This window comes from Salvelinus namaycush, chromosome 1 (assembly GCF_016432855.1).
Source record: "Salvelinus namaycush isolate Seneca chromosome 1, SaNama_1.0, whole genome shotgun sequence".
Taxonomy (NCBI): domain Eukaryota; kingdom Metazoa; phylum Chordata; class Actinopteri; order Salmoniformes; family Salmonidae; genus Salvelinus; species Salvelinus namaycush.
In genome coordinates this window covers 29,592,752-29,603,316 of record NC_052307.1, presented here as the reverse complement: position 1 = coordinate 29,603,316, position 10,565 = coordinate 29,592,752, and the positions used below count along the sequence as shown (strand labels likewise).

General features: G+C 45.6%; 1 protein-coding gene across 1 annotated transcript; it reads right to left on the bottom strand.

The window, feature by feature from the left end:
- Positions 1 to 236: 236 nt before the first annotated feature.
- Positions 237 to 10,359, bottom strand: LOC120029088 (transitional endoplasmic reticulum ATPase-like). The gene is made up of 17 exons (XM_038974428.1): positions 10,218 to 10,359; positions 9,056 to 9,167; positions 8,705 to 8,877; positions 5,255 to 5,397; positions 5,026 to 5,156; positions 4,675 to 4,806; positions 4,188 to 4,290; positions 3,913 to 4,046; positions 3,543 to 3,678; positions 3,324 to 3,436; positions 2,431 to 2,595; positions 2,185 to 2,307; positions 1,884 to 2,096; positions 1,434 to 1,742; positions 1,077 to 1,232; positions 821 to 975; positions 237 to 732 (listed from the first exon to the last, which is right to left on the bottom strand). The coding sequence occupies exons 1-17, from the start codon at positions 10,232 to 10,234 to the stop codon at positions 627 to 629; spliced, it is 2,421 nt and encodes an 806-aa protein (XP_038830356.1). The 5' UTR covers positions 10,235 to 10,359; the 3' UTR covers positions 237 to 626.
- Between the last annotated feature and the right edge of the window lie 206 nt (positions 10,360 to 10,565).

Here is a 10,565-nt window from a genome sequence, read left to right as displayed (position 1 = left end):
TAACCCTGAAGACCTAAGGGCTCAGGTTAGCGACCAGAGCAAAGAGGCTTTTTAGCACAGTGGGCTAACACGGTCCTAAAGCATGCAGATGTCCTGGGTTCAATACCCGGTCCCACAATAGGTCAGACCTCTGACATCCCATCTAAAGGAATGAGAACCTGGTTAGACAACTTTGTTATGGTGAACCTGGTGTCAAACAAGGAATTGGAACAGACAGACATCAATAACGTCAAACATTGTCATTTCGTGAGATTTTATTCAACATTTTCAAACTTGTCATACATTATATGCTACTACTCATAAAAAAATTAAGTCATTAGCTATTCTTTAATCCCATTTTATAGTCTCGCATAGAATCCCACAACTAAAACCAGTCACATGGGATTGTAATAAACTCAGAATGAGGCCACTCAAGCCCCCCCACCCCCATCAACCAATCACCTCTATCCACTGCCCCCCTTCCAGATCAAACCAGGCAGCTACATGTTTTCTCCACCAGAGAGGAATCATACAAAAAGAAACACATGAAAGAAGCACAGAGTCCTAAAAATGGTCAATTGGGTTTGAGTGTTTGTACAGGTATGATAACAGAGCTGGCCACCATGTGGCACCATCCATCCGTCCATCTATCCATACAGGTCATCATCATTATCCTCGTTAAACACTGGCCCCCCACCAGTGCCCCCAGTACCCTGGCTGGGACCGGTGCCCCCTGCAGCATTGGAGGGGAACCTGGGAGAGACAATATTCACCATTAAAAAAAACACAAAAAAAAAAACACACCACCGACCCCACCTCGCAGTCGCAGTCACACCCGTACCTGAAGCTGCCAAATCCTCGGCTCTGCTGCAGTGTCTGGGCAAACATCTCGTATTTGCGGATGTCATTGTCACTGACGGAGCGGCGGGCGAATCGCATGGCCTCCTCAAAGTGGTCCTTCCTGATCTCAGGCACAGGGTCGTCTTCCTCCACCTCCTGGAGACGAGGAGAAAGGTTAATTGAAAAAGAGAAAAGTAGACATAGGGAGAGAAACGTTAAATGAGCAAGTGAGGTGTGTGAGCGAGCTGTGAGCTGACCATAGCAGAGGGGTTGGTCTGCCTCTCCCTCTCCCGGCGAATCTCGTTCTCAATGCACTCTCTGATAGCCAGCTTACAGGCCCGCTGGCAGATCTCTGTAAGGTCAGCACCCGAGAACCCATTGGTCATCTTAGCCAGGAAGTCCAGATCAACATCCTACAGGACAGACGGAAGAGACCGGGTTTAACCAATCATCTTCAAGGATATATGACAGATCTATAGCACCTGAAACATCTTACAGATTGGTGTGAGCCACTAAATCTTGTTACATTTATATTATAACGGCATCATCAGCCCTTGCTACATTGGCATGATGACAGGCGTAGAAGGGTGGACTGTTGGGGAACTGTGTTTTACCTTGCTAATGGGGCTCTTCCGGAGGTTAGCCTTGAGAATATTGATCCTGCTCTTCTCGTCAGGCAAAGGGATGTATATGAGCTGATCCAGACGGCCGGGTCGGAGGATGGCAGGGTCGATGATGTCGGGGCGATTGGTGGCGCCAATGATGAAGACGTTCTTCTTGCTGGACATGCCGTCCATCTCAGTCAGGATCTGGTTGATGACACGGTCGGCCGCTCCGCCACCGTCTCCCACATTACCGCCACGGGCCTTCGCTATGGAGTCCAACTCGTCAAAGAACAACACACATGGGGCTGCCTGGCGAGCCTGCACACAGAGAAACACACAGCATTGAACCCTGCGGTTCAATCTCCTAACACCCCAGTTTTTCTCCATGTTGATTTAGAATCTACTATAGTGCACTAATACAAAATGTTCACTTATTGTTGGTGAGTCACTATGTCATACCTTGTCAAAGATCTCCCTGACGTTAGCCTCTGACTCTCCAAACCACATGGTGAGAAGCTCAGGTCCTTTAATGGAGATGAAGTTAGCCTGGCACTCGTTGGCAATGGCTTTGGCCAGCAGGGTCTTACCGCAACCCGGAGGCCCGTAGAACAACACTCCCTTTGAAGGGGTCATACCGAACTTCAGGAACTTATCTGGGTGCTCCACTGGGTACTACAGGGAAAATAAGAAGTAATTAGGTATGATAATGTGTAATTAGGTATGACAACGTGTAAGGTTAAACTATGTGCGCACGCCTTACCTGCACCAGCTCCTGCAGCTCCCGCTTGACGTCTTCCAGTCCTCCGATGTCCCCCCAGGTGATGTTAGGAACCTCCACCACTGTCTCCCTCAGAGCTGATGGGTTACTCTGGCTGAGAGCCCACTGAAACAAATACCCACGTTTAATATAAAAACACATAACAGGTAGATGTATAGTTATTATATGCAGGATTGTGATGTGTGTAGTCTACCCTACGTAGTTTACACTTGGTAGAGTGTTTCTTACCCTAAAGTCGTCCATGGTAACGGCAAGGGAGTTCATGACCTCCGCATCGATGGTCTCGTCCTCCAGGTCGATGAGGTCCATCTTCTTCCTGATGGCCTGGAGAGCAGCCTCTGAGCACAGGGCAGCCAGATCAGCACCCACGTGGCCGTGGGTCTCATTAGCCACCTATACAAAGAAAGACAAAGGGAGTTAACACATGCAGGAGCCCCTCAGAACACAATGCTGACAGTTAAATGGGTTTGGCAAATGCAGGGCTGGGCAGTAAACAGTAAAAATTATACTGGTATTCATTCACGGACCGGTTTGGATTTTTACTTTCTCCAACACAAAAATACCGTTATAGTTGTTACATTAAAGTTGTTCAGTAATGTTTAGAAGATTATGGTAATCATACATTTTTAAAATCGCCAGTAAGAAACTGCTAAATGCTGAGAACATTTAACAACTGCTAGCAAACTTTCTAGCTTGCCAAACAGATCCCCAGAAATCGTCCGACTAACCCTAGTGGCGAAAATAAGAAAGAGTATTTCTAAGACAAAAGAAATGACAATGATAAATTAGTGCATTAAATAAATAACGAAAATGCTGGAATTGATCAATAATGCAAATGGACACCCATTGGTCGAGTATCATATGCAAAGTTGTACAAACCAGAATACTGTCAGTTTGGCCTCTATATTTGGTTGAACGGTATAAAGCAAACAGAAAAGGAGAAAACCCATAAAAACTACTTAGAATTCATTTGTTGCCATGAACTACACAAAGCATACATTTTCTAACGATTATTCGGAAACATCAAATACCGTCAGAAATTAGAGAAATAGTGATATGATATTTGGCCCATATCACCCAGCCCTAGGCATATGAGAAACACCCAAAGAGTCAGCACACACCTGCTCAAGGTCAACATCATCATTCAGTTTCATGTTCTTGGTGTGGATCTGCAGGATCTCCAGTCTGCCTGTAGCATCGGGGATACCAATGTCCACCTCCTTGTCAAAACGCCCTGGACACACACACACACGTTATAGCATTGGGAAAACCAATACACAACACCTGCACAATAAAACATCAATAACACCCTGTATCCAACAGATAGTGTGTATACGTACCAAATCTTCTAAGCGCAGCATCTATGCTGTTTGGTCTGTTGGTGGCTGCCATGACGATGACATGAGCTCTCTGCTTCAGCCCGTCCATCAGGGTCAGCAGCTGAGACACGATACGCCTCTCCACTTCTCCATGAGTCTACAAACACAGTCAACATAACAGCATGAAATGTCTCTCCATCTAACAGTTGGTCTACAGAAAATTTCAGATCACCATTTATAGCTGCTACACTTGGTCTTTATTAAAGTGTCATTGTTGGGTGACCTATTATTGTCCTTTAAAGGGGATTTCAGGTTCCTTTGTATTCCATTTTGATTAACCTCTTCTGCACATCAACCAATATACACCATTAATACCCATTCCCTCTCTCACCTTCTCTCTCTTGGGAGCGATAGCATCCAGTTCATCAATGAAGATGATGGCAGGAGAGTTCTTCTCAGCCTCCTCAAAGGCCTTCCTCAGGTTGCTCTCACTCTCTCCAGCCAGCTTACTCATAATCTCAGGACCTACGCACACACGGACCGGCACACAGACCAAGAGAGGTCATACTGAGCAAAATCAAAACCGCTACCACAAAATGACAAAAGAATAGTGATATCATGGACAGTGATCCTCTACCAGGGACCGGGTAAGGTTTAGCATCTCACCATTGATGAGGAAGAAGAAGGCTCCGGTCTCGTTAGCGACAGCTCTGGCAATCAGGGTCTTTCCTGTACCGGGAGGTCCGTACAGCAGGATACCACGGGGGGGCTGGAGGAGAGTGGAGGTACATGTCAATCTCCTTAGTGTTGACGACAGGGGACATTTCCAATACAACAAAATGTTTCCTATGCTTATGCCAACTGAAATCATTGACTTTAAAAGTCAAGAAAGCATGCGTTTAAACTCTACTAATCAAGAAAGTGTATAGAGGCTGACAGAAGGCCTAGAACCTTAAAACTAAATACTGGACCTCAAAGCCAGATCCACTGCTTTAATTCATTGTTCCCCTCTAATCAGAGACTGATTTAGACTTTGGACACCAGGTGAGTGGAATTAATTATCAGGTAGAACCGAAAACCAGCAGGCTCCAGACCTCATAGGGTAAGAGTTGAATACACCTGGCCTAGAAGATAGGAGCTCTCTGTGTTTTACCTTGACTCCTATAGCCTTGAACAGTGCAGGGTGTCTGAGAGGGAGCTCAACCATCTCCTTGATCTGAGCCAGCTGCTTCCTCACTCCTCCGATATCATCATAGCCCACCTCATTCAGGGACTCCTCCTCATCCTACAAACACAGGAAACGCACAGAAGTAAGTCAGAGGGTAGGTTTGCTTACCGTTTGCCGGGTATTGGCAGGGACTTCAGGATACATAGGTCACGATTCAATATCGATAACACCCCCCCTGTGGCTGTGGACTTCGGGAAAGCAAGCACAGCTCCTACATTTCCATAGGCTAAATGAAGAGTGCTCTGCCCACAAGTGATGGTGTAGGTTGTGACCCACCTCTCTCCTGATAGGCTCTCCCTCGCAGTGGATGACTGTATCCGGGGCGACGATGCAGTAGGGGTTGGGGTCGGTCTCTACCACCTTGAACTCCACCGCACGCATACCCCCCCGAACCAGGAAGATATCACCTACACACAATGCCATCACATAATTAAATACAGAACAAAGTCTATTGTTCAGTCTCACTTTGGAAACAAAATGATTGTTAACAGGTGTGTGTACTGACCCTTGCGGATGGGCCTGTAGGCCTCTAGGAAGTAGGGTTTGAGGTAGACCTCAAACAGGTTGCCAGTGATCCCCTCGACTGTGTCATCAATAGGCAGAACATGAATCCTCTTCCCATACTTTACATCAGGACATGGCTGGATACTGTAGCAGGAGAAAGAGAAACACTCATCTCAATTTGCTTTGGGAATATTATTTATATATCAAATCGTATAGGTCACATACACAAGATTAGCAGATGTTATTGCGAGTGTAGCGAAATGCTTATGCTTCTAGATCCGACAGTGCAGCAGTATCTAACAGGTAATATCTAACAATTCTACAACAAAACCTAATAATGAACAAAACCTAACACACAATCTAGTAAAGGAATGAGAATATATAAGTATTACATATGGATGAGCAGCGACAGAGCGGCTAAGACCCAATAGATCGTGAAGGACAGTATATACATATACGAGATATGTAAACATTCTTAAAAGTGGCATTATTAAAGTGGACTAGTGTCCCATTTATTAATGATAGGGACTAGTGTCCCATTTATGGCCAATGATATCAAGTCTGTAGGTAGGCAGCCACCTCTGTGCTAGTGGTGACCGTTTCACTGTCTGATGGCCTTCAGATTGAAAAACAGCTTCTCTCCCTCTGTCCCAGCTCTGATGCACCTGTACTGACCTCTCCTTCTGGATGGAAGCAGGGTAAACAGGTAGTGGCTCGGGTGATTATTGTCCTTGGTTTTTTTGCCTTCATCAGATGATGTAGGTGTCCTGAAGGGCAGGTAGTTTTCCCCCGGTGATGTGTTGTGCAGACTGCACCACCCTCTGGAAAGCCCTGCGGTTGAGGGCGGTGCAGTTGGCGTACCAGGCGGTGATACAGCCCGACAGGATGCTCTCAATTGTGTACCTGTAAAAGTTTGTGAGGGTTTTCGGTGACAACCCATATTTTTTTTTCACCCTCCTGAGGTTGAAGAGGCGTTGTTGCGCCTTCACCACACTGTCGGTGTGTGTGTGGACCGTTTCAGTTTGTCGGTGTACACCGAGGAACTTAACTGTCCACCTTCAATGCTGTCCCGTCGATGTGGATAGTGGGGTGCTCGCTCTGCTGTTTCCTAAAATCCACAATCTCTTTTGTTTTGCTGACATTGACAGAGGTTATTTTCCTGACACCACACCGAGGGCCCTCACCTCCTCCCTGTAGGCTGTCTCGTTGTTGTTGGTAATCAAGCCTAACACAACACCCTGGTGTCATCTGCAAACTTGATTGAGTTGGAGGCGTGCATGGCCACGCAGTCGTGGGTGAACAGGGAGTACAGGAGAAAGCTGAGAACAAATCCTTGTGGGGCCCCAGTGTTGAGCATCAGCGGAGTGGAGACGTTGTTTCCTACCTTGATCACCTGGGGGCGCCTCGTCATGAAGTCCAGGACCCAGTTGCACAGGGCAGGGTCGAGACCCAGGGTCTCAAGCTTAATGATGAGTTGAGGGTACTATGGTGTTGAATGCTGAGCTGTAGTCAATGAACAGCATTCTTACATATTCCTCTTGTTCAGATGGGATAGGGCAGTGTGCAGTGTGATGGTGATTGCATCGTCTGTGGACCTATTGGGGCACTAAGCAAACTGGAGTGGGTATAGGGTGACAGGTAGGGTGGCGGTGATATGATCCTTGACAAGTCTCTCAAAGCACTTCATGATGACAGAAGTGAGTGGTACGGGGCGATAGTCATTTAGTTCAGTTACCTTAGCTTTCTTGGGAACAGGATCAATGGTGGCCATTTTGAAGCATGTGGAGACAGCAGACTGGGATTGATTGAATATGTCCGTAAACACGCCAGCCAGTCTGCGCATGCTCTGAGTACGCGGCTAGGGATGCCGTCTGGGCCGGCAGCCTTGCGAAGGTTAACACCTTTAAATGTTTTACTCACGTCAGCCACAGAGAAGGAGAGCCCACAGTCTGTGGTAGCGAGCCGTGTCGTGGCACTGTATTGTCCTCAAAGCTGTTTAATTTGTCTGGGAGCAAGACATCGATGTCCGTGATGGGGCTCATTTTCTTTTTATAATCCTTGATTGTCTGTAGACCCTGTCACATACATCTCGTGTTTGAGCAGTTGAATTGCTTGTTTGATTGCCTTAGAGGGAATAATTACACTGTATTCGGTCATGTTTCCAGTCGCCTTGCCATGATTAAATGCAGTCGTACATGCTTTCAGTTTTGCGCAAATGCTGCAAAAGTTTCTGGTTAGGGAAGGTTTTAATAGTCACAGTGGGTACAACATCTCCTATACACTTCCTTATAAAAACTCGCTCACCGAGTAAGCGTATAGGTCAATGTTATTGTCTGAAGCTACCCGGAACATATCCCCGTCCACGTGATTGAAGCAATCTTGGAGCGTGGAATCCGTTTGGTCAGACCAGCATTGGATAGAAATAAGCACATGCGCTTCCTGTTTTAGTTTCTGCCTATAGGAGGAGAGTTATAATATGGAGTAATGGTCAGATTTGCCAAAAGGAGAGCGAGGGGAGGGCCTTGTATGCATTGCGGAAGTTAGAGTAGCAGTGGTCGAGTGTGTTTCTCGTGTACTGCAATCGATGTGCTGATAGTATTTAGGTAGCCTTGTTCTCAGATTAGCTTTGTTCTAATCCCCAGCTACAACAAATGTAGCCTCAGGATATATGGTTTCCAGTTTGCATAAAGTCCAGTGAAGTTCCTTGATGGCCGTCTTGGTAGCCGCTTGTGGAGGGATATACACAGCTGTGACAACCGAGGAGAGTTCTCTTGGGAGATAATACGGTCGGCATTTGATTGTGAGGAATTCTAGGTCAGGTCAACAAAAGGACTTGAGCCCTTCTATGTTGTTACAATTACACCATGAGTCGTTAATCATGAAACATACACCCCCGCCCATCTTACCAGAGACGTTTGTTCGATGCACTGAAAATCCCGTTGGCTGTAAGGACTCCGACAGCATGTCCCCAGCTAGCCATGTCTCCGTGAAACAGTAGGTTACCATCCCGGATCCCTCTTTGGAAAGCTACTCTTGCCCTAATTTCGGCAACTTTGTTAACTAGGGACTGGACAATAGCGAGTAATATACTCGGAAGCTATGGGTGGTGTGCACGCATCAGAAGCTTCACTAGAAGACCACCCCAGCACCATCTCCTCCGACAGAGTTGTTTTGGTAAGCCTCGAATCAGTTCAAATGCCCTGGCAGGTGAAAACAAAGGATCCGCTTTGGGAAAGTCGTATTCCTGGTCGTAGTGCTGGTAAGTTGACGTCTCTCTGATATCCAATAGTTATTCCCGTCTGTATGTAATAACACTTAAGGTTGTTTTCTGGGCTAACAATTTAAGAAATACAACAACAAAAAATGCAGTTTCCTAAGGACTTGAAGCTTAGCTGCCATCTCTATCGGCGCCATCCAGTTAATATACAGTTGTGTGTGTGTGTGTGTGTACCTGATGACATCCCCCAGACGGACACGGAGATTGTTGCGGACCACACGGTTCATGCGGACCTTCTCATCAGAGCAGGTGTCGTCAGACAGGACAATACACACAGACTCCCTGCGCTTCTTCCCCTTCATCAGCACTGTGTCGCCACGGAACAGCTGCAGCTCATCCATCTTTGCCTAAAAACAGAGCACGAATGACATGAATTTTACTAAGTGTACTGAAAACGTAGACAGCAGGACCAGATCTTTTCCATACAAGCAGCAGTGTACCAAAATAACACATAATAAAATAATCACATTCTGGGATTCTAAACGTGAACACAAATCCACCCAATGACCTGTATTTTAGGCCTACCTGAGAGAGAGAGACCACACTGTTGTCCTCATTGATGGATTCATCGACAATCAATCTGTTTGGTCTGGTCTTCTGCTTCAGAATCGCAGTGGAAAGGTCATCATTTTTGGATCTAGTTCAAACAGAAACAAAAGCGACAAATTAAAACTCAAAGCTGACCGTTAGATAATTCGCAGTTGTTACTCCATACACATTATTCAGTCCTTGTCTTATTCAGATTATTGATTTAGAAACGTAATTTTCGTAGTCAGCTAGTCAACTATGCTAATGTTAGATAACTCGGCATAAATACTGTTAATTCATCGCCAGCTAGCAAATGTTGGCTAGCTAGCTACCGTTAGCTCAGCAGCAGTGAGCAGATGACACAGCAAAAGGACAACTTTTGGGATCCCGAGCTACGGCTATTAAAACATTGATGTAGCTAACGTTAGCTAGTTCGGTATATAAACCTTATTGCATTAGCTAGATATCTAGTTTACAATTTCGCAATATGCCATACTCCTAAATTACCTAAACCATCATAAAACTAACCGTTTTTTTAGTTAGCTAGGCTGGTAACGTTAGGCTAGTATGTTAGCTAAGCCAGTGACAAGGCCGACATTTTCACCCAGCTTTGAGTTAGGTAGCCACTTACATTACCTAACGTTAGGTAGCTAGCGAGTTGGCTAACTAGTAACTTTTAACGAATTGAATTTGCAGTAACTTAGACATTTCCTGCCTCTAATTTATCATCATGGTCGTTGGATGAGCTTGTCAAGCCTGCAGGCCCGTGTCACAGGCTAGTTAGCTTACATAGTTAGTAAAATGTGCCGGTAGGCCCAGCCAACTTAGCTTGACAAAGCGTAACTTAACTAGCTAACGTTAACTTCCTACCTACAAATGTTTGTCAATCACTAACAGTAGCTTTGTCAATCACTAACAGTAGTTTGGGTCATTCCAATAACTGGTCCCAATTACACTTTACATTAACTCATACGTTAGTTAGCTAGCCAAGTTAATTCGTAACGTTAGTAGGGCATGACATATACGCTAACTAGCTAGCTAACCTTAGCTGAGGTATAATACTCGAGTTTAGTAACACGCTTGTGAAAATATACTTTTCTAGATGTGTTGGCTGTTTAGCTAACGGTAGTTAGCCAACTGGTAACACATTTCTACTTACTCTCCCCCCGAGGCCATGGTCCTACTGAAATAGTATGTATAAATAAAAAGTAGCTCGCTATTTGTGAAGCGTCACTGGCAAAGTAACTTCACACCGTTCTCTTCAGTTCCAATTGCTACCGTTGTGGACTCGAGCTCTCAAATCGATGCATAACGAGACAAACCTACTACATTCGAGAACCCAATCACATTGGCCGTTTTAACATTTCTAGAACGTTGTGACATTTGTGACCAATTGGATCCACAGACAGTTAGTGGGCGACGTCCATGCACTCAGACGCATTGGCTAAGGTGCCTGTCATTAAACTGCTATGTTCCAATCAGAGTGCACCGCGTTGATGCTATGGCG